Source organism: Ranitomeya imitator, chromosome 4 (genome assembly GCF_032444005.1).
Source record: "Ranitomeya imitator isolate aRanImi1 chromosome 4, aRanImi1.pri, whole genome shotgun sequence".
Taxonomy (NCBI): Eukaryota; Metazoa; Chordata; class Amphibia; order Anura; family Dendrobatidae; genus Ranitomeya; species Ranitomeya imitator.
The window spans coordinates 3,140,160-3,164,486 of NC_091285.1; the positions used below are offsets into that span (position 1 = coordinate 3,140,160).

The window sequence follows — 24,327 nt, forward strand, 5'->3', positions numbered from 1 at the left end:
CTAAACGCTGCTGTGTGCACTCTGTGTCCCTGCCTGTGGGGCCCTGTGGGCCATTGTCTGGGGTGAAATCTGTTATCTGCTTCTGTGGGGGGAACATGCTCTGTTAACTGGACGGCTGGTAGTAAGCCTCACTGCGGACCCCCAGCTCGATCCAAGATCATGCTACAAGCTCTCCATTGGCGGCATTTGTAACAAACCCTACTGGAGCGGACATTGTGGAGCTGTGGGGGTCCTGTGCCCCATGGTCTGTGGGTGACATATTTACCTGGACTGGCAGTAGCTATCCACTGGGAAAATGTCAGTTACTCATTTACTTCTTCTTTTTCCAATGATTGCTCTGGTGACAGAACCCCTTTACGTCATTTCCTTACCCTCATCTGTTTGCCGGGCAATTGTCCAGCTCTTACCCCCATCAGGCCCCTAGCCCTGACTATGGCCACTTGACAGCCATTTTAAAGCTCTGAAGTTCGGGTGCACATTGACTTCTATAGGGGTCGGGTCCAGGGTCAAGTTCGAGATGAAGTTTTGGACCTGAACACAACTTTTTACTGTACGTTCGATGAACCTGAACATCCATGGAGATACATCTGTATGTAGCCATGAAGTTCTATGTCACTGTATTAGAGAGGGAAAATAAAAGTCAGGTTTTTTCTTCCTATAAAATTGCTATAAAATAATGAAAATCAATTATGGTGATTGTTAGATGGCGTAAAAATAGCTTTGTTGATTTATTTTCCTCATTAAATCAAGAACAAAATGTAATAAAAATGTAACTCTGAGGTCGTGTTCACACGTAGCGTAAATGCTGCTTTTTTGATGCATTTTCACTGGTGTTTGATGCATTCTGGTAGAGATGTGAAGACACATTTTTAATGCTTTATAAATGTGCAGAAAACCCTTGATTCTTCTCTTAAAAGATGCAACATCACTGGGTTTTTTTCACAGGTGTTTTTTCAGCATAGAAGCCTATAGCGAAAAATGCATGCAAACCGCAGAGTCCAGCGGCGTCTTCAGAGAGCGGAGTTTTCATGCAATCACTTCCACTTTGCTCGACCATTTAGCCCATGTTCACATGTAGGAGAAATGCTGCATTTTTTCCGCAGAAATTCTGCGGTGTTTAACTGTCCAAGCAAAGCGGATGCGATTTTTGGAGAACTGCGCCCTCTGTGGTGAACTGCGCAGTTTTGGAGATTTTTTCTCTCTCTCTTGTCTTATATGTAGAGCCTTAAAAACACATTTTAAAAAAATATTACATTTTTAAGAACAGAATCAAAGCTTTTTTTTATCATGTAATAAACACTTTAAGTGTTTATTACATGAGAAGTTTAAAAAATATAAAAGTTTAAATCACTGTCCCCAACTGTATAATAAAGAAATAATAATAATCGGCACACATAAAAGTCCCATCTATCAAAATAAAAAATGTTATAAAACAGATGCTGAAAAGAAAAAACAAATGGTAACGGCAGAGCTGCAGGATATAAGAGTCCAAGGTGCCCAAAATACAGCAAACAGTCATGGACACCAGTGCCGGCCACAGTCCGGACCTCACACTGCTCCACTGACAGAAAATAACTGCTGCAAATACAACTTCTCTCTATTAGAAGTTAACAAGTTTGTTTCACTGCTAAAATAATGTAAAAAACAAAATTCTCCACTTTTAGTGTCCGTGTGATCCACTGACCGGAGGTCACTTTTACTCAACAACGAGAATGGTAAAAATGAAACCTGAAAGACAGGAAAGAATTACAGCTTTCTCGTAATTTCAACAGCTTGGAAATATTTCACTATAATGTCCACGACCTGATCCCATCGGGATCCCTGCGGCTCTTGCCACGCGGCGGCCGGAGTCACGTGGCACTGAGGTATTCCGACATGGTATCCAGCGCTCTTCTATGGCGTCTTCTGACTCCGAGCCACAAATGGTTGCAACTTAGCTCCTTTATTTACAGAAAAATCAGCACTGGGAAATAGTCACAAGACGGTAAGTCGCAGACAAGGTGTACAAATGGTTCATCCTGAGACTTTTCAGAGAACTACATTCGTCCTTCAGTCAGAGCTAAATGCTTGGTCATCCCCCGAACCCAGCAAGATACCATCATCCAGCGCTCTTCTATGGCGTCTTCTGACTCCGAGCCACAAATGGTTGCAACTCAGTTCCTTTATTTACAGAAAAATCAGCACTGGGAAATAGTCACAAGACGGTAAGTCGCAGACAAGGTGTACAAATGGTTCATCCTGAGACTTTTCAGAGAACTACATTATTCCTTCAGCCAGAGCCAAATGCTTGGTCATCCCCCGAACCTAGCAAGATACCATCATCCAGCGCTCTTCTATGGCGTCTTCTGACTCCGAGCCACAAATGGTCGCAACTTAGCTCCTTTATTTGCAGAAAAATCAGCGCTGGGAAATAGTCACAAGATGGTGAGTCGCAGACAAGGTGTACAAATGGTTCATCCTGAGACTTTTCAGAGAACTACATTCTTCCTTCAGCCAGAGCCAAATGCTTGGTCATCCCCCGAACCCAGCAAGATACCACCATCCTGCATCATACCTACACCCTTAATGGAGTCAGGCGGAATAAGAGGAAGAGACCGGCCAGGTAGCCAGCGGAACACCAACAGACATCATACCAGCAGAACAGTGACTGCAGCTCTGGAGGTGACTGGAGTAACACGCAGAACTGATGAGGGGCTGACATACCATTGGTGCACCTTATGCAGCCATACAGGGGTCACAAGAGGTTAGGGGGCCATCCTACCTCCAAAACGGATGGAATTGTGCATTGGGATGGGCTATTGGATTGCAGAGGGCCCATATCGTGTCCTTCCATCTGTGTGCCCACTGTAATAACATTATAATAGTTTGGTCTTGATAGGCAGGTTATTGATTCCACATTTACTGCTGTCATTTAGGATAATTGTATAAATGGCGGCAGAGAAAGAGACCAGCGAACTCAACAATCTGAACATCAGCGCACCCACCAATGATGGGGCCATCCCAAACCCCCAGAAGAAGGGGGCGTCCTGCTGCTCTTCACTAAAGGTAACACCATTTGCATGTCTGGGTACTACCGGTGGGTGATGGACAGAATGGACCCTATTAACAATCAGACTTTACCCCGGGTCCAGCTGGATATTTGCAGAAGATAAGAGTATTGAACACACAGCGGTGAAGGGTCACTTCTTCAAAAGAACAATTCTGTCAGCCAAAGTCACTATTTACAAACAGGGTAATAGAGCGATGGACAAAAAAATAGAGAGAAAACTCAAACCCCAGAATCCTACACATCCTCCTACAGATGTCCTACACCCTGTACAGATATCATACATCCTCCTGCAGACATCATACACTCTCCTACAGAGGTCCTACATTCTTCTACAGAGGTCATACATCATCCTACAGATGTCCTAAACCCCCTACAGATGTCCTACACCTCCTGCAGACGTCATACACTCTCCTACAGAGGTCCTACGTTCTTCTACAGATGTACTACACCTTCCTACAGAGGTCATACATCCTTCTGCAGATGCCATACACTCTCCTACAGATGTTCTACGTCCTCCTACAGATGTTCTACGTCCTCCTACAGATGTCCTACACCTCATACAGATGTCATACACTCTCCTACAGAGGTCCTACATCCTCCTACAGATGTCCTAAACCCCCTACAGATGCCCTACATCCTCCTGCAGACATTATACACTTTCCTACAGATGTTCTACGTCCTCCTACAGATGTTCTACGTCCTCCTACAGATGTCCTACACCTCATACAGATGTCATACACTCTCCTACAGAGGTCCTACATCCTCCTACAGATGTCCTAAACCCCCTACAGATGCCCTACATCCTCCTGCAGACATCATACACTTTCCTACAGAGGTCCTACATCCTCCTACAGATGTCCTACACCCCCTACAGATGTCCTACATCGTCCTGCAGACATCATACACTCTCCTACAGAGGTCCTACATTCTTCTACAGAGGTCATACATCATCCTACAGAGGTCATACATCATCCTACAGATGTCCTACACCCCGTACAGATGTCCTACATCCTCCTGCAGACATCATACACTTTCCTACAGAGGTCCTACATCCTCCTACAGATGTCCTAAACCCCCTACAGATGTCCTACATCCTCTTTGCAGACATCATACACTCTCCTACAGAGGTCCTACATTCTTCTACAGAGGTCATACATCATCCTACAGACGTCATACATCATCCTACAGATGTCCTAAACCCCCTACAGATGTCCTACACCTCCTGCAGACGTCATACACTCTCCTACAGAGGTCCTACGTTCTTCTACAGATGTACTACACCTTCCTACAGAGGTCATACATCCTTCTGCAGATGCAATACACTCTCCTACAGAGGTCCTACATCCTCTTACATATGTCCTACACCTCATACAGATGTCATACACTCTCCTACAGATGCCCTACCTCCTCATACAGATGTCCTAAACCCCCTGCAGATGTCCTACACCCTCCAGCATACTGTATATTGCAAACTCCCATGGATTCTACACCAAAAAACAATCTACACTCCTTCAATCACACTCGCAGAATTCCTACACCATCTCCATAAATCCGAACACCATCCTCAATGTGTACTGCACAGGGTCTACTGTTATTATGTATAGTGGATGCTTTCCTGAAACGGAAAGTACTTGCAAGCAGCATAATACAAAGAATAGCAGGTTTACCCAGAATCCTTTGCAGTAGGCGGAGCTATGCAAATCATCTCTTTGGGCTACATTTAGCCCAACTTGGGTCTCTCCCTAAGGTGGCTAGCATGTATGTATCGCTTGCTCACCGAGCCCCACTCCATACAGCCAACCAATTCCAGCCCTGTGCTGATGAGGGCCTAAAGCCCGAAACACGTGTCCACAGGTAGGAATTGGTTGGCTGTGTAAATTTAGAAACTAATCCGCAGCATTGCACGCTTGGCGGTTCCAAGCGCTGTGGATTAGACAGGGGTGGAAAGAGATGATTTGCATAGCTCCGCCTACTGCAAAGGATTCTGGGTAAACCTGCTATTCTTTGTATTATGCTGCTTGCAAGTACTTTCCGTTTCAGGAAAGCATCCACTATGTATTTCCTTTAAGTAGAGGGCTTTTCGGTCTCTTTCGTCCCGCTACATTTAGCCCAACTTGGGTCTCTCCCTAAGGTGGCTAGCATGTATGTATCGCTTGCTCACCGAGCCCCACTCCATACAGCCAACCAATTCCAGCCCTGTGCTGATGAGGGCCTAAAGCCCGAAACACGTGTCCACAGGTAGGAATTGGTTGGCTGTGTAAATTTAGAAACTAATCCGCAGCATTGCACGCTTGGCGGTTCCAAGCGCTGTGGATTAGACAGGGGTGGAAAGAGATGATTTGCATAGCTCCGCCTACTGCAAAGGATTCTGGGTAAACCTGCTATTCTTTGTATTATGCTGCTTGCAAGTACTTTCCGTTTCAGGAAAGCATCCACTATGTATTTCCTTTAAGTAGAGGGCTTTTCGGTCTCTTTCGTCCCGCTACATTTAGCCCAACTTGGGTCTCTCCCTAAGGTGGCTAGCATGTATGTGTTATTATGTATGTCACTCTTACATCACTCCTCCTCTTCATATTCCAGCTCATCCAACTCAGCTCCCTCCACCTAATCTCCCTCCAATCCTCCTCAGCTTCCCCTTTATCCTTCTCCTACTCGTCCTCTGCATCATTCCATAATTTTCCTCCTCAGCATTTTCCTCATGTAGCTTTTACTTCTCATCTTCCGCATCCCCCTCATTTTCCTCCTCACATCAGCTTCTTCATTCTCACCCTCCTACTCTCATAATCTTCCTCCTCCACAGTATCCTCGACCTTATCTTCATCCTTATCACTCCGTTCTTCAGCCTCCTCCTCTAATCCACCTCCTCATCCACTTTATCCTCTTCTTCCTCTTCTATATTATCCTCATCCTCCTCTCTCTCATCTTCTTCCTCCTTTTCAATTTCCTAATCCTCTATTATCCTCCCTATCCTCTTCTCATCTGCCTCCTCACTTTCCTCCTCATCTTTCTCATCTTATTCCTCCTCCCTCTCATCCTCTTCCTCCTCCCATCTTCCTTATCCTCCTCCTCATCTGCCTCTTCCTCCTTCTCTTCATACTCCTCCTCATCCTTGACTTTCTCATCCTCCTCTCTCTTTTTCCTCCTCTCATCCTCTTCATCCTCCCATCTTCCTCTTCAGCCTCCTCCTCTATTCCACCTCCTCACCCACTTTATCCTCTTCTTCCTCCTCTATATTATCCTCATCCTCCTCTCTCATCTTCCTCCTCCTTCTCAATTTCATAATCCTCCATTATCCTCCCTATCCTTTTCTCATCTGCCTCCTCACTTTCCTCCTCATCTTTCTCATCTTATTCCTCCTCCCTCTCATCCTCTTCCTCCTCCCATCTTCCTTATCCTCCTCCTCATCTGCCTCTTCCTCCTTCTCTTCATACTCCTCCTCATCCTTGACTTTCTCATCCTCCTCTCTTTTTCCTCCTCTCATCCTCTTCATCCTCCCATCTTCCTCTTCAGCCTCCTCCTCTATTCCACCTCCTCACCCACTTTATCTTCTTCTTCCTCCTCTATATTATCCTCATCCTCCTCTCTCTCATCTTCCTCCTCCTTCTCAATTTCCTAATCCCCATCATCCGCCTTATCCTCTTCTCATGTGCCTCCTCACTTTCCTCCTCATCTTTCTCATCCTATTCCTTCTCCCTCTCATCTCCTGCCTCCTCCTTCTCATCTACCTCTTCCTCATTCTCTTCATACTCCTCCTCATGATCATCTTCCTCCTTGTCTCCTGTAGACTTTCCTGGTCGCTCTCTGTTTCAGTTACTTCGCCAAGGCGTACTCCGGGAGTTACGTGAAGAGCTCGATCACGCAGATTGAGCGTCGCTTTGACATTTCCTCCTCCACGGCGGGGATGGTGGATGGCAGCTTCGAGTTTGGTAGGCATTGTCTCCTTGATATCAGTTTTGCCCCTGTGGCACTGTCTTGTTGCTCTCACATTCTCCTCCGTCCAGGGAACCTGCTGGTGATCGCCTTTGTCAGTTACTTTGGGGCGAAGTTCCACAGACCGCGGATCATCGCTGCCGGCTGCTTCCTGATGGCGTTGGGCAGTTTCCTGTCAGCGATGCCGCATTTCTTCATGGGGCCGTACGTAAAGCGCCATCGCCCAGCAGTATGTCGTGAGCCTTGGCTCCAGAGTGGCGTTGACCAACATTGTCTCTTCATAGTTACAAATATGAAGTCGCGAGGGCACAAATGACTCCTCTCAACAATTCAACGGGCCGCGCCTACAGCATCTCTCCATGTCTGGCCAACAGGACCCTGACCGAAGACATGAAAGAAGGTAAGAGACCCGACTCCAACTCCGGACCATCAAACGTCCAAAAAGGCGTAAAAACGTACGAGACACATTTCAACTTCAGTAGTATCGCGACATTACAAAAGGGAAGGGTCACACATGGCCGCAACGCTGCAGAAACGGAGTCCGCTAACAGTGGAGGTCACGGTACGGTCACCGCTGGTCCACACAGTGGAGGTCACAGTACGGTCACCACTGGTCCACACAGTGGAGGTCACAGTACGGTCACCGCTGGTCCACACAGTGGAGGTCACAGTACGGTCACCGCTGGTCCACGCAGTGGAGGTCACAGTACGGTCACCGCTGGTCCACGCAGTGGAGGTCAGGGTACGGTCACCGCTGGTCCACGCTCTCCACTAAGCGACACAGACGAGAGGACAGACAAAGCGAGCGAGAAGAAGTCAGGAGAACGCGGCAGACTCTGCACCGCGGCCTGGGCTCATCACCGCTGCCAACAATCTGCCCTGTGCGGCACTCTGTGAATACAGATAACGTGGTGGATGTCACCTGCAGTCCTATGTAACACCACAGATAACAGTGGTCCCTCTCTGAGTACAGATAACGTAGGAGATGTCACCTGCAGTCCCATGTAACACCACTCTGAGTACAGATAATGTAGTAATGTCACCTGCAGTCCTATGTAACACCACAGATAGCACAGTGATAACTCTCCGAGTACAGATAATGTAGTAGATGTCACCTGCAGTCCTATGTAACACCACAGATAACACAGTGATAACTGAGTACAGATAATGGAGGAGATGTAACCTGCAGTCCTATGTAACACCACACAGTGATGACTCCCTGAGTACAGATAACGTAGTAGATGTCACCTGCAGTCCTATGTAACACCACACAGTGATCACTCTCTGAGTACAGATAACGTAGGAGATGTCACCTGCAGTCCCATGTAACACCACACAGTGATCACTCTCTGAGTACAGATAATGTAGTAGATGTCACCTGCAGTCCTATGTAACACAACAGATAACACAGTGATAACTGAGTACAGATAATGGAGGAGATGTAACCTGCAGTCCTATGTAACACCACACAGTGATCACTCTCTGAGTACAGATAACGTAGGAGATGTCACCTGCAGTCCTATGTAACACCACCCTCAGCTCTGCTCCTCTGTCTTCTCAGGGTGTGTGCGGGAGACGAGCTCGTACATGTGGGTCTGTGTTTTGGTGGGGAACCTGCTGCGAGGAGTCGGGGAGACTCCTATTACTCCTCTGGGAATTTCCTACATTGATGACTTTGCTGGGACGGAGAATACGCCGCTCTACATAGGTAATGGTGGTGTCCTGGGGTCCGGGCTACATCAGATGATTTTCTGGGGTCCCCCTGGTGATTATTATGGTGCATTAACCCTTGCCGCTCTTCTCCCCCAGCTTGTCTGCACACCATCTCCATGTTCGGCCCGATGGCCGGGTTCATGCTCAGCTCGCTATTCGCGAAGCTTTATGTCGACATTGGATTTGTGGATCTGGGTGAGTTGATTACGATGTATGATGATGATGATGATGATGATACAGATCTACCGATCCCCGCGCTCACAGAAACGTCATCGTATCATCATGTCCCCTATATACAAGTGTCCCCGGTGGGCGTCACTGCCAGGAGCTGGTGGACCCCAAATACGGGCACCTTAATAATTTACAGGAATTATATATATCATCTAGAGGAGACACATACAGGTCCTTCTCAAAAAATTAGCATATGGTGTTAAATGTCATTATTTCCCATAATGTAATGATTACAATTAAACTTTCATATATTATAGATTCATTATCCACCAACTGAAATTTGTCAGGTCTTTTATTGTTTTAATACTGATGATTTTGGCATACAACTCCTGATAACCCAAAAAACCTGTCTCAATAAATTAGCATATCAAGAAAAGGTTCTCTAAACGACCTATTACCCTAATCTTCTGAATCAACTAATTAACTCTAAACACATGCAAAAGATACCTGAGGCTTTTATAAGCTCCCTGCCTGGTTCATTACTCAAAACCCCCATCATGGGTAAGACTAGCGACCTGACAGATGTCAAGAAGGCCATCATTGACACCCTCAAGCAAGAGGGTAAGACCCAGAAAGAAATTTCTCAACAAATAGGCTGTTCCCAGAGTGCTGTATCAAGGCACCTCAATGGTAAGTCTGTTGGAAGGAAACAATGTGGCAGAAAACGCTGTACAACGAGAAGAGGAGACCGGACCCTGAGGAAGACTGTGGAGAAGGACCGATTCCAGACCTTGGGGAACCTGAGGAAGCAGTGGACTGAGTCTGGTGTGGACACATCCAGAGCCACCGTGCACAGGCGTGTGCAGGAAATGGGCTACAGGTGCCGCATTCCCCAGGTAAAGCCACTTTTGAACCATAAACAGCGGCAGAGGCGCCTGACCTGGGCTACAGAGAAGCAGCACTGGACTGTTGCTAAGTGGTCCCAAGTACTTTTTTCTGATGAAAGCAAATTTTGCATGTCATTCGGAAATCAAGGTGCCAGAGTCTGGAGGAAGACTGGGGAGAAGGAAATGCCAAAATGCCTGAAGTCCAGTGTCAAGTACCCACAGTCAGTGATGGTGTGGGGTGCCATGTCAGCTGCTGGTGTTGGTCCACTGTGTTTCATCAAGGGCAGGGTCAATGCAGCTAGTTATCAGGAGATTTTGGAGCACTTCATGCTTCCATCGGCTGAAATGCTTTATGGAGATGAAGATTTCATTTTTCAGCACGACCTGGCACCTGCTCACAGAGCCAAAACCACTGGTAAATGGTTTACTGACCATGGTATTACTGTGCTCAATTGGCCTGCCAACTCTCCTGACCTGAACCCCATAGAGAATCTGTGGGATATTGTGAAGAGAAAGTTGAGAGACACAAGACCCAACACTCTGGATGAGCTTAAGGCCGCTATTGAAGCATCCTGGGCCTCCATAACATCTCAGCAGTGTCACAGGCTGATTGCCTCCATGCCACGCCGCATTGAAGCAGTCATTTCTGCCAAAGGATTCCCCACCAAGTATTGAGTGCATAACTGAACATTATTATTTGATGGTTTTTTTGTTTGTTATTAAAAAACACTTTTATTTGATTGGATGGGTGAAATATGCTAATTTATTGAGACAGGTTTTTTGGGTTATCAGGAGTTGTATGCCAAAATCATCAGTATTAAAACAATAAAAGACCTGACAAATTTCAGTTGGTGGATAATGAATCTATAATATATGAAAGTTTAATTGTAATCATTACATTATGGTAAATAATGAAATTTAACACTATATGCTAATTTTTTGAGAAGGACCTGTACAGTTTGGACACATCTTCTCATTTAAAGATTTTTCTGTATTTTCATGACTATGAAAATTGTAAATTCACACTGAAGGCATCAAAACTATGAATTAACACATGTGGAATTATATATGCAGCGCCCCAGGGTCCTGGTCGTTGCAGTAATATCATTCTCCTCTAGGGGGAGTGATGTTACGTTTGGAGGCAATAAAGGAGATCTCTTTACCAGGTATCACAAACATGCAACACACGTCACACTCCAGTCCACCAGGGGGAGCTATGCTCCTATTCATTAGAGCACTCTTCGCAATTAGGTAAAACTGGTGGTCTGGATAGGAAGATAGGCAGGGGTGGGATCCTGTCAGAGGCCTAGACGGAAGGTCACGGAGCTGCGCCTGCCCGACGTGCGGCAGCATCCTAAGAAGGTATACAAACAACGAAGAAAGGCGGGCACCGCACATAATATAAAGGCGATCAGCCACGTGCATATAAACAATATCAGAAAGAACACAAGAAAAGGATATGCACAAACTGGGATCAACCATATATAATAAATTTTATTTTAACAAATCATTACAGCAAAAAGGCAATAAACAGGACACACAATTAAAAACATTTAAAAACAAAACAGACCAACCCTCTTCCTCCAGGACTAAATGATGTACATGAACATACAAATAATGCACAGGGCATGAGATCAGAATAGCACAATCATATAGTCCAAAATGGTCACACTAAAAATGATCAAAGCCCCGTGCTATAACCCGTCTAGACCCATACTATAGCAGTTATGGAATAAGATCTATAGCCCCTAATTGGAGAGCAGGCATGCGAAAAGAGTGCACAGAATATCACCACAACCAATACGATGCTGCACCATATGTACGCACGTCTGCTACACCCCTGAATACTGACAACCCCTATCATACATCACCTAATATGGGATCGAATCCAGATCAATACCAATCCAGTCCCTTGGTAGCCAGGGTACTGAAAGAGAAGGGCTTGCCAGAAAGGCAGGTACACAAAATCCGTGTACCCCTTAGAAGGGCTGAAATGTACGGGGAGGGGTAACTGACAGAAGAAAGTCCAAGAGGGGGGTGACGGCCCCACGCGTATCGACGCTACTACGGCGTCTTCGTCAGGGGAAGGTTGTAGAAATTATGTCCCACATACGCCTTTTATATATACACCATAACACAAAAATAAATTTCACCTGTGAGGCTGTGGCGGCGTTGTAATGGATGTCCGGCGTGTAACAAGCGGACCGACTTCCGGTCATGCGCATACGAACACGAAAGTTAGCACTACTCAATAGCAAGAGATTGCGCAGGCACTGTGTTCTCCGAGGGAACGTTCACCGGCATATAGACAGGAGTGAATGCGCAAGCGCCAAAGTAGTGTCCACAAGGGCAATTCAGGCATGCGCACTGCCTGTGCAACTTCCATTCCGTAATGCAAAGAGTCGAAGGGAGGTTAAAATAGAACACATCCTAAGAAGGTACACAAACAGCGAATTGTATTGTAGAGAGTGAGAAGAAGTCATAGCATAAGGAGAGGAAACCAGAAGGAGTTCTGCCCTACACAGGCTGCTTCCTTCTGAGGCGCAGGATCCGGTAGCCGGAACACCGGGGGAGCAACAGTCTCTATGCCTTGCTCCAGAGACCGGCAGGACAGCTAATTCCAAGTTACTGATCTGCCCTATACCCAGGAGGCATGGTGGCAACTTGTGGGGGCCGGGGCGTGCTAGAGTCCCTGTAAAAAGCCTCAGGCCATCAGTCATACGGGTTGTTCCTATCTATCTGGGGGACAGAGAGAGAGACATAACATCTAGAACATCTACAATAGTTGTGAGGACCTTATGAGAGGCTCAGCAATAAGGTACTACAACACCCAGGCGCTAGAGGAAGGCTACTGATTTCCACCTGGATAAGGGGACTCTGGATTTGCCTTCAGACCGGCCGGACTCTGCCTGCCCTGTGGTCTGTGCTCTGGACTGTGGATGCTGAAGCCTTCAGTAAAGGTAAAGAGACTGCAACCTTGTGTCCTCGTTCTTCACTGCGCCTCTCACCATCCACCATCTACACACTGGGAAGCCCTGGGGACATACTTCACCTGTGGGAAGGTATACCATCCAGCTGCCATAACATCACCCCAGCGGACCCCTAAGCAGCGTCGGTCACCCTGACCGAATACCACAGGTGGCGTCACGAACATTATCCCTTTAAAGACCTTTCCCCCATTTTCAATGGAACTCCCGAGGGCCACGGACTGGGTCAGCCACCGTGACATCCCCCTGAGAAACGAAGGACCCGGTACCAAGTACCCCGCTGCCCTACGGGGACGCTCCATATACTTAACAAAAAAGTGTGAAATAACTGAAATTATGGTTCTTCAAAGTAGCCACCTTTTGCTTTGATTACTGCTAGGGGTACTCGGTACCGGGTTCTGTGGTTCACAAGGGGATGTCACGGTGGCTGACACAGTCCGTGGCCCGTGGGACATCCATGTAAAAGGGGAAAGGCCTTTAAAGGGATAATGTTCGTGACGCCACCTGTGGTGTTCGGTCAGGGTGACCGACGCTGCTTAGGGGTCGTCTGGGGTGATGTTATGGCAGCTAGATGGTATACCTTCCCACAGGTGAAGTGTGTCCCCAGGGCTTCCCAGAGTATAGATGGTGGATGGTGAGAGGCGCAGTGAAGAACGAGGACACAAGGTTGCAGTCTCTTTACCTTTACTGAAGGCTTCTGCATCCACAGTCCAGAGCACTGGATTACAGGGCAGGCAGAGTCCGGCCGGTCTGAAAGCGAATCCAGAGTCCTCTTATCCAGGTGGAAATCAGTAGCCTTCCTCTAGTGCCTGGGTGTTGCACTACCTACCTGCTGAGCTTCTCATAAGGTCCTCACAATTGTTGTAGATGTTCTAGATGTTATGTCTTTCTCTGTCCCCCAGATGGATAGGACAAACCCGTATTATCTTGAGGTTTTTTCCAGGGACTCTATCATGCTCCGGCATCTCATGGGTGTCACCTTCCCTCCTGGGTATAGGGCGGGCAGGTAATGTGAAATTAGCTGTCCTGCCAGTCTCTGGAGCAGCGCATAAAGGACTTTTGCTCCCTCGGTGTTCCGCCTACTGGGATCCTGCGCCCCAGAAGGAGGCAGCCTGTGCAGAGCAGAAATCCTCTGATATCCACTCCTTTGCTATGACTTCTTCACCCTCTCTACAATACAGTTCTCTTTCAGTGTCTCTGTCTGGAAGCTGCCGCACTCAGGGCAGGCGCAGCTCCGTGTCCTTCTGTCTCAGGCTCTGACAGGATCCCACCCCTGTCAGGGACCAACTACCTCAGCAAAGCTCAGCCAGCAACTGCCTAACTTCCTATCCAGGCAACCAGTTTTACCTAAGGGTCAAGAGTGCCCTAATAAATAGGAGCATAGCTCCCCCTGGTGGCCTGGAGTGCGAAATGTGTTGTATGTTTGTGATACCTGGATTCAGTTGTCTTTTATTGCCTCCAAATGTAATGCCACTCCCCCTAGAGGAGAATGATAATAGTGCAACGATCAGGACGCTGGGGCACTGCACACACTCTTGGCATTCTCTTGATGAGCTTCAAGAGGTAGTCACCGGGAATGGTTCTCACTTCACAGGTGTGCCCTATTAATAAGTGGGCTTTCTTGCCTTATAAATGGGGTTGGGACCATCAGTTGTGTTGTGCAGAAGTCTGGTGGATACACAGCTGATAGTCCTACTGAATAGACTGTTAGAATGTGTATTATGGCAAGAAAAAAGCAGCTAAGTAAAGAAAAACAAGTGGCCATCATTACTTTTAGAAATGAAGGTCAGTCAGTCCGAAAAATTGGGCAAACTTTGAAAGCGCCCCCAAGTGCAGTGGCAAAAACCATCAAGCACTACAAAGAAACTGTCTCACATGAGGACCGCCTCAGGAAAGGAAGACCAAGAGTCACCTCTGCTTCTGAGGATAAGATTATCTGAGTCACAGCCTCAGAAATCGCAGGTTAACAGCAGATCAGATTAGAGACCAGGTCAATGCCACACAGAGTTCTAGCAGCAGACACATCTCTACCACAACTGTTAAGAGGAGACTTTGTGCAGGAGACCTTCATGGTAAAATAGCTGCTAGGAAACCCCTGCTAAGGACAGGCAACAAGCAGAAGAGACTTGTTTGGGCTAAAGAACACAAGGAATGGACATTAGACCAGTGGAAATCTGTGCTTTGGTCTGATGAGTCCAAATTTGAGATCTTTGGTTCCAAACACGGTGTCTTTGTGCGACGCAGAAAAGGTGAACGGATGGACTCTACATGCCTGGTTCCCACTGTGAAGCATGGAGGAGGAGATGTGATGGTGTGGGGGTGATTTGCTGGTGACACTGTTGGGGATTTATTCAAAATTGAAGGCATACTGAACCAGCATGGCTACCACAGCACCTTGCAGCTGCATTCTATTCCATCCGGTTTGCGTTTAGTTGGACCATCATTTATTTTTCAACAGGACAATGACCCCAAACACACCTCCAGGCTGTGTAAGGGCTATTTGACCAAGAAGGAGAGTGATGGGGGGCTACGCCAGATGACCTGGCCTCCACAGTCACCAGACCTGGACCCAATCGAGATGGTTTGGCGTGAGCAGGACCGCAGAGTGAAGGCAAAAGGGCCAACAAATGCTAAGCATCTCTGGGAACTCCTTCAAGATTGTTGGAAGACCATTCCCGGTGACTACCTCTTGAAGCTCATCAAGAGAATGCCAAGAGTGTGCAAAGCAATTATCAAAGCAAAAGGTGGCTACTTTGAAGAACCTAGAATATAAGACATAATTTCAGTTGTTTCACACTTTTTTGTTAAGTATATAATTCCACATGTGTTAATTCATAGTTTTGATGCCTTCAGTGTGAATGTACAATTTTCATAGTCATGAAAATACAGAAAAATCTTTAAATGAGAAGGTGTGTCCAAACTTTTGGTCTGTACTGTACACCGCGCTCCACATTATTACACAAATGCTGGTATTTTCCTGAACACAGATGAGTCAGTGCAATGTTCAATCACTTTGCTGACGTTGAGACCTTGTTGGGACATGGTGGCCATCCACCAACCATCCATCTGCACCATCCAGCCATCTGTATCCTCTGGAGGATCCGAGACCTTGAGGACAGCTGACTCCACAGACATCAGCAGCTTAATTATCTGTTTGTTGCTTTGAAATGGGATTTTAGCAGCTGTTCTCTAAATCTGATTAATTTGTTTGGCAGAACCTTCCTCATTATGCCTTTATCTGCAGGAACCTTCCTCGTTGTACCATTATCTTCAGGACCTTCCTCATTGTGTCTTTATCTGCAGGACCTTCCTCATTATGCCTTTATCTGCAGGACCTTCCTCATTATGCCTTTATCTGCAGGAACCTTCTTCATCGTGACTATCTGCAAGACCTTCCTCATTGTGCCTTTATCTGCAGGACCCCATCTGCTCTGTATCAGTGACAAATCTCTTCACAATATATTGATCACCATTAAGTTTCCATGAAATATCCAATGTTTTCACACCTTGCTTGAGGCATTGCACTATGTGACACTTTCCAGCAGCAGAGATCCTTTTTCTTTCTCATATTGCTTTGAACCTGTGGCTCTTAATAATATGTAACATCCTTCTTAAGGAGTTTTCCTGTGATTGGGCACCTGACAACTAATTATCACAGGGGTCTGAGATTGATGTCAGTGATCCAAAGATCCCAAAGCACAAACCATCCATGAGGTTATGGGAAAAACAAAAATTTAGATCTTTATGACTCTAAAACCCATTTTGCAGAATAATTTGGAGCACAGTGTATAGTATATAATCTACAGCTGTTATAGACTCGTAAGTAAAATGTGACTGCCAGGCTCCATATCTCACCATCCACCACGGCCTCTCACGTGAGACCGCCATCATCTTACAATCATCTTTTCTATCTCACACATAAATTTGACGTGCAGCTAATTAGCATATGATTAGTTCTTCAGATTCTCCTCATGTCGCTGCATTGTTTCTGTTTTGCTCCTGGTGGTGGAATAATCTTTCTCTGCCGGAATACTACAACATAATCCTGTCCTCAGATTCCCTCACAGCTCCGTGTTATTAGGATGATTCCCAAGTGAAAGATCACTGGTTGGAATTGAGGAGCCGCCATGAAGATTTCCCAAGAAAAGAGAAACCGCATCATCCAGATCACCGATAGCCGTCTCTCGGCCACGAAAATTACCAAACTGCATAATGTGAGCGCCATGACAGCTGGAAGAATATGAAATGAAGTCCGTTCATCCATTCAGAAGCCAAGAGGTGGCCGTCCAGGACAAATATCGGAGTCACCAAGTCGGAGCATCTGAAGGTCTATTGGTTCTGGGGCGACAAACACGACAGTGGAGGAGGCTCGTATAATAGTGAGATCACAGACGTCCATGTTAGCACCCTGCGAAGCGCGTTACACAAGGCTGGAATGGTGACCCGAAAAAAGGTGAAGACGCCTCGACTTCAATATTGTCCTATGGACAGTAGAAGATTGGAAACGGGTGATCTGGAGCGATGAGATGAAAGTCAATAGACGGCTCTGATGGCTGCAAATGGGTCTGGAGGAAACAAGGGAATAAGGAGCTTGAAGAAATGACAAGTTCGGTGGAGGAAGCCTGATGAGCCGGGAATGTCACACATCAAGAAGTGTTGGACACTTGGCCAGTAACGATGGTGGTCTCGATATATGTGAGAATCCTACAAGACGAGCTGCTCCGTACACTCCAGTACTATGGGTATGAAAAGGACGACACAGTGCTCCAGCAGAACAACACGAAGCAAACGGCGAGAATGGAGAAGAAGTGGGTCAGTGACAATGAGGTAGAGGAGCCGGATTGTCCCCAGACCTCAACCCAATCCAACACTTGTGGGGAGAGGAGAAGAAACAGCCATATACAGACCCCAGTGAGGCGACCAATGGGCACCAACAGGGGGAACGTGAAGAAGAGACCTGGGGTCAGATATCGGTGGGGACCTGCTAGAATCTGATGGAAAAGGATCCAGACAGTGGTAAAAGCCAAAGGGGGATTCACAAATACTAATAAAATAATTACAATGTAGATCTTTAGGAGCAAAACAGCAACAAAGCAGCGACCTGACGAGAATCTGCAGAACCGATCATGTGCTAAAGAACCACAAGTCACAGATATGTGCGAGATGGAAGTGATTGTAAGATGATGGCGGTCTCATGTTCAGCAGTGGTGGATGGTGAGATATGGAGCCTGACGGTCAGATCACCGTTACCCTCCTGCACGGCTTTCTGTAAGAGTCTGCTGCCGACTTTCTCCTGTAGACACGCTGACCATAACACCCCAGGACTCGCGCTGGGTGGGCGCCTGGTGGCTCGGGTTCATAGTGGCCGGAGTCGTCAACCTGATGGCCGGGATCCCTTTCTGCTTCCTGCCCAAGGATATGAAGACGAAAGAAACGCAGCCGTCCCCCGAGGGGAAGAAGTTTAAAGAGACGGAACCATCACACATTGATCAAAAAGCGACAGTAGAAGGTGAGAGCAGACAGTACTAACACCGCTGCTTGCTGTCAGTGAATGGTTTTTCCGCTTTGGAAACGCTAAAAAACGCTTACAATCAGCATCCCATTCATTTCTAATGCATTCCGCAATTGATGTGCACATGCTGCGTTTTTTTTCTACGGCGGAAACACATCGCGGAAAAAAACGCACCATGTTCATTATTTTTGCGGAATCGCGGCAATTCCGCACCCATAGACATGCATTAGAAATCCGCTTGTAATCCACTTGAAAAACACATGGAAAATGCAATAAATATGCGGTAAAAACGTGTATAAAGCGCATCTAAATCCGCATGCGTTTTTCCTGCTAAGGGTATGCAGAATTGAAGCAGAAAATTCAGCAAAGTGGGCGCATAGCCTAAAAGTCACTGACACCAAGCAGAAATCCTACATGAGGGGCATAGGGCCTCTGTATATAAGAGCCGTGATGACGGGGGTCCTGACGCCTATCCCTCGGCTGCAGGCTTTGCCCTCTCCCTGAAGGCTCTGGCCGGTAACCGCCTCTACGTCATGCTGCTGCTCATCACCCTCCTGCAGACCAACAGCTTCCTGGGGTTCATCACCTACAAGCCCAAGTACATGGAGCAGCAGTATGGACAGTCCATCTCCAGGGCCAACTTCATCACCGGTGAGTGCCTTGCCACTGTCGGGTGGGTCCTCAGGGTGTCCAGGGCCAACTTCATCACCGGTGAGTGCCGTGCCACTGTCGGGTGTGTCCAGGGTGTCCAGGGCCAACTTCATCACCGGTGAGTGCCGTGCCACTGTGGGGGGTGTCCAGGGCCAACTTCATCACCGGTGAGTGCCGTGCCACTGTGGGGGGTGTCCAGGGCCAACTTCATCACCGGTGAGTGCCGTGCCACTGTCCCCAGGGTGTGTCCTCAGGGTGTCCAGGGCCAACTTCATCACCGGTGAGTGCCCGTGCCACTGTCGGGTGTGTCCAGGGTGTCCAGGGCCAACTTCATCACCGGTGAGTGCCGTGCCACTGTCCTCAGGGTGTCCAGGGCCAACTTCATCACCAGTGAGTGCCGTGCCACTGTCGGGTGTGTCCAGGGCCAACTTCATCACCGGTGAGTGCCGTGCCACTGTCCCCAGGGTGTGTCCTCAGGGTGTCCAGGGCCAACTTCATCACCGGTGAGTGCCCGTGCCACTGTCCCCAGGGTGTGTCCTCAGGGTGTGATCTGCATGCAATCACTCCTGCCTGTAGTCGCACCACTGAGGCCTCGTTCTGACCCCGTCTCTCCCCTATTTTGAGCTTTTCATGGAGATGACACAAGCCCCTTATACATTATACTATTATAGTCTACGGTGATGTTCACATGTGCAGATTATTTTGCGTTTTTTCTATCGTGAGCAGGAGTTTCCACCCTGCCGGCGGCAGCTGTCGGCATGCTCCTGGGCGGCCTCCTGATGAAGAGGTACAAGCTTGGAATCCTGTCCACCTCCAAACTGGTCTTCACTTGCTTTTTCGTGGCCTTCATCATGTCTATGTCTGTCTTCATGATGGGCTGTGATAACGGGGAGGTGGCGGGGATCACCGTGTCTTATAACGGGTGAGTCCGGGGGATTATAGAGATAGAGGCAAAGAATGTGGGGTCAGGACTCTGACGTCTAATGTAACTTAGGAGCAAGCTGGACACGTTAGGAGATGGCCGCTTCTTCTCCCCATGTAACGCCAACTGTTCGTGCTCCACCCAGCAGTGGGACCCGGTGTGCGGGGCGAATAATGTCACCTACATGTCAGCGTGTCTGGCCGGATGCACATCATCCACGGGATCGGGGAAGAACACAGTGAGTGTGAGCCATGGCCAGACGTGATCAGTGCCACGTGTAGAGGTCATCAGTGCAGGGTGATAATCAGTGCAGGATGATAATCAGTGCAGGGTAATAACGAACGGTGATAATCAGTGCAGGGTAATAATCAGTGCCACATGTAGAGGTCATCAGTGCAGGGCGATAATCAGTGCAGGGTAACAATCAGTGCCATGTGTAGTTGTCATCAGTGCAGGGTGATAATCAGTGCAGGGTAATAATCAACGAAGGGTGATAATCAGTGCAGGGTAATAATCAGTGCCACATGTAGAGGTCATCAGTGCAGGGTGATAATCAGTGCAGGGTGATAATCAGTGCAGGGTAATAACGAAGGGTGATAATCAGTGCAGGGTAATAATCAGTGCCACATGTAGAGGTCATCAGTGCAGGGTGATAATCAGTGCAGGGTGATAATCAGTGCAGGGTAATAACGAAGGGTGATAATCAGTGCAGGGTAATAATCAGTGCAGGGTAATAACGAAGGGTGATAATCAGTGCAGGGTAATAATCAGTGCAGGGTAATAACGAAGGGTGATAATCAGTGCAGGGTAATAATCAGTGCAGGGTAATAACGAAGGGTGATAATCAGTGCAGGGTAATAATCAGTGCAGGGTAATAACGAAGGGTGATAATCAGTGCAGGGTAATAATCAGTGCCACATGTAGAGGTCATCAGTGCAGGGCGATAATCAGTGCAGGGTGATAATCAGTGCAGGGTAATAACGAAGGGTGATAATCAGTGCAGGGTAATAATCAGTGCAGGGTAATAACGAAGGGTGATAATCAGTGCAGGGTAATAATCAGTGCCACATGTAGAGGTCATCAGTGCAGGGCGATAATCAGTGCAGGGTGATAATCAGTGCAGGGTAATAACGAAGGGTGATAATCAGTGCAGGGTGATAATCAGTGCAGGGTAATAATCAGTGCCACGTGTAGTAGTCATCAGTGCAGGGTAATAATTAGTGCCACGTGTAGTAGTCATCAGTGCAGGGCAATAATCAGTGCATGATTAATAATTACCGTAGTGCCACGTGTAGGGGTTGGTGAGATGTACAGGTTTTTCTTTTTATCTGACATGAAAATGAAATAAACCTTTCTCGTTTTAGGACAATCAGGATTACCATAATTATTAATATTCACCAAATGCCAGAATAATGAGAGAGAGAGAGAATGTTTTAAGGCGTTTTTATTACTTACGGTAAAGTCAAAAGCTTCCATACACTAAGATCACTATGCCTTTACCAAATCTGGACTGCCCATATGATGAAGTCATGTGTTTGGAAGCTTCTGATAGGTTTCTGGCAACATCAGAGTTAATTAGAGACACACCTGTGGATGTATTTTAATGCACACCTGAAACACACTGCTTCTTTGTGTAGCATCATGGGAAAGTCTCAAGAAATCAGCCAAGATATCAGGAAGAGAATTGTGGACTTGCACAAGTCTGGCTCATCCTTGGGTACAATTTCAAGATACCTGACAATGCCTCGTTCATCCGTACAAACAATTATACACAAGTACCAACAAGATGGGAATGTCCAGCCATCATACAGCTCAGGTAGGAGATGGGTTCTGTGTCCCAGAAATGAACATGATTTGGTCGGATATGTGCATTTCAACCCAAGGTCAAAAGCAAAAGCCCTTGTGAAGATGATGGTGGTAGCTGGTAAGATTGTGTCAATATCCACAGTGAAAAGAGTACTGTATCAACATGGGCTGAAGGCCACTCTGCCAGGATGAAGCCATTACTCCAAAAGAAACATAAAAAAAGCCAGATTAAGGTTTACAAATGCACACAGGAACAAAGACATTCATTTCTGGAGACGTCCTGTGCCCTGATGAAACTAAAACTGAAATTTTTGGACATAATGACCATCTTTACGACTGGAGTAAAGAGGGAGAAGCTTGGAAGCCAAAGAACACCATCCCTACTGTGAAACACGGTGGTGGCAGCAGCATTTTGTGGGGTTGTTTTGCTGCAGGAGGGACTAGTGCACTTCACAAAATAGATGGGACCATGAAGAAAGATTATGTGGCAATACTGAAGTAACATCTCCAGACATCAGCAAGGAAGATAAAGTTTGGGCGGAAATGGGTCCAAATGGACAATTACCCGAAGCATACTGCCAAAATGGTAACAAAGTGGCTTAAAGGGAACCTGTCAGCAGGATTGTGCACAGTAACGTACAGTGTCAGGTCGGCGCCGTTATCCTGATTAGGGCTCATACTCACATGCGAGAAACTTGGATGAGTCTCGAACGTCAATACCCGGCACTGCACCCGGAACTCAGGAGCGGAGCGTGCGGTTGCATGTATTGCTACACGGCTGCATGCTCCGATCCGAGTGCTGGATGCAGTGCCGGGTATTGACGTGCGAGACTCATCCAAGTTTCTCGCATGTGAGTATGAGCCCTAATCGGTATAACGGCGCCGACCTGACACTGTAGGTTACTGTGCACAATCCTGCTGACAGGTTCCCTTTAAGCCACTTTGTTACCATTTTGGCAGTATGCTTCGGGTAATTGTCCATTTGGACCCATTTCCGACCAAGTTCTAACTTCCTGGCTGATGCCTTGAGATGTTTTTTTTTTTTTTTTAACTCTTTTTATTGAAGGAAACAATTGTGCAAGTCCACAATTCTCTTCCTAATACCTTGGCTGATTTCTTGAGACTTTCCCATGATGCGACACAAAGAAGCAGTGTGTTTCAGGTGTGCATCAAAATACATCCACAGGTGTGTCTCTAATTAACTCTGATGTTGTCAGAAACCTATCAGAAGCTTCCAAACACACATCATCATATGGGCAGTCCAGATTGGGTAAAGGCATAGTGATCTTAGTGTATGAAAACATTTGTCTTTGCAGTAATAAAAATGCCTTAAACATTCTCTCTCTCTCTCATTCTGGCATTTGGAAAATATTAATAATTATGGTAATCCTAATTGTCCTAAAACGGGAAAGGTTCATTCTGATTTCATGTCAGATACTGAGAAAAACCTGCAGATGTGTCTGTATATATAGTGGATGAAAACTTCTAGTATCAACTGCACGATGAGATTTATGATGGTCGGTGAGATGTATGATGAGATTTATGATGGTAGGTGAGATGTATGATGAGATTTATGATGGTAGGTGAGATGTACGATGAGATGTATGATGGTCGGTGAAATGTATGATGAGATTTATGATGGTTGGTGAGATGTATGATGAGATTTATGATGGTCGGTGTCACGACTCCCACCGTGCCGACACCAATGGGTCACGGATCGGGGTGACCTTTGGCCAGCACACGGCTATCACATGTGCAGGGGGGCTTATCTTAGTTATCCCTCCACTGCTACAATGTGATGAAAACACAAACAAGGCTATTGATCTATCAATTTACCGCAGGGGCTTATTTTAGTTATCCCACTGCTGCTACAATATCACGAACTGCAGGGATTTACGGTATGTATATCCTGCTTTCCAGTTCCGCTTCGGAACGTGCAGCTCTCTGGCGCCCCATTACCCTCAGGTCAGTGAGGGAACTACACCTGCGATAATTAGTCGCTGGACAGGCCGCTTCTCTGTGGACTGGCTAGCAGACACGCTGCAGCGAAGGAATTATAAATGCTCAGGCCGCAGCCAGACAATAGCTTATAAAACCCCGTTCCATCGCTACCAGCGGTACCCACCTGGCCCAGAACAAACTTCCTTGCCATCAGATCAGATTTCTCACAGAGGCGTTCGAGCCAACCCAAATTAGTAGCGTAATTACTTCAGGTACATGAAAATTTTCACAGAGCATGCAGAACACGAAACTAGTAAATTTATAGTTTACTCCAAAAGATTAGGCAGTGTTTATAAAAGATATAGAAAGATGTTACAATATGAGAAAAAGTATGTACAGCAATTATAAAATAAACAGGGATTAAAGAAAGATAAAACTCACATTTTGCTTAAAGTTATTTCAGGCTAACCATGCTGGTAGGCAGAGCCCAAATATCCCAGTGAATCAGGTCTTTCTGCAGTGCAATCCCAGGCAAGAATGAAGGCTGGGTGGAGTGTAGTCACTTATACCTGCAGGCTTGTGACATCACTAAAGGGGCTGGTTTGCTTTCACCCTCCCCTCTCCTCAAAGTTACAGATTGTACCAGCAATACTTATAATTCTCATACCTTGGCTTCAGAACATGGCAAAGTCACAGCACCCCCATCATTCACCTTATATTAAAATGTGCTTTCTCGGACTAGTTGGTCCACACGGTTC

General features: G+C 46.8%; 1 protein-coding gene across 4 annotated transcripts in view; it reads left to right on the forward strand.

Annotated features, from left to right (window-relative positions):
• Window positions 1–24,327, forward strand: part of LOC138674932 (solute carrier organic anion transporter family member 1B3-like) — a 78,178-nt gene that overhangs the window by 35,634 nt on the left and 18,217 nt on the right. For 2 of the 4 annotated variants that reach the window (XM_069762766.1, XM_069762767.1), the window contains exons 2-11: window positions 2,916–3,045; window positions 6,834–6,975; window positions 7,051–7,183; window positions 7,264–7,379; window positions 8,541–8,687; window positions 8,789–8,887; window positions 18,037–18,246; window positions 18,736–18,900; window positions 19,627–19,822; window positions 19,895–20,060. In XM_069762766.1, the coding sequence (XP_069618867.1) occupies window positions 2,929–3,045; window positions 6,834–6,975; window positions 7,051–7,183; window positions 7,264–7,379; window positions 8,541–8,687; window positions 8,789–8,887; window positions 18,037–18,246; window positions 18,736–18,900; window positions 19,627–19,822; window positions 19,895–20,060 (1,491 nt within the window). In that variant the 5' untranslated portion in view covers window positions 2,916–2,928. The remainder of the gene's footprint in view (window positions 1–2,915; window positions 3,046–6,833; window positions 6,976–7,050; window positions 7,184–7,263; window positions 7,380–8,540; window positions 8,688–8,788; window positions 8,888–18,036; window positions 18,247–18,735; window positions 18,901–19,626; window positions 19,823–19,894; window positions 20,061–24,327) is intronic. The other 2 variants (XM_069762768.1, XM_069762769.1) reach the window with 1 other exon arrangement.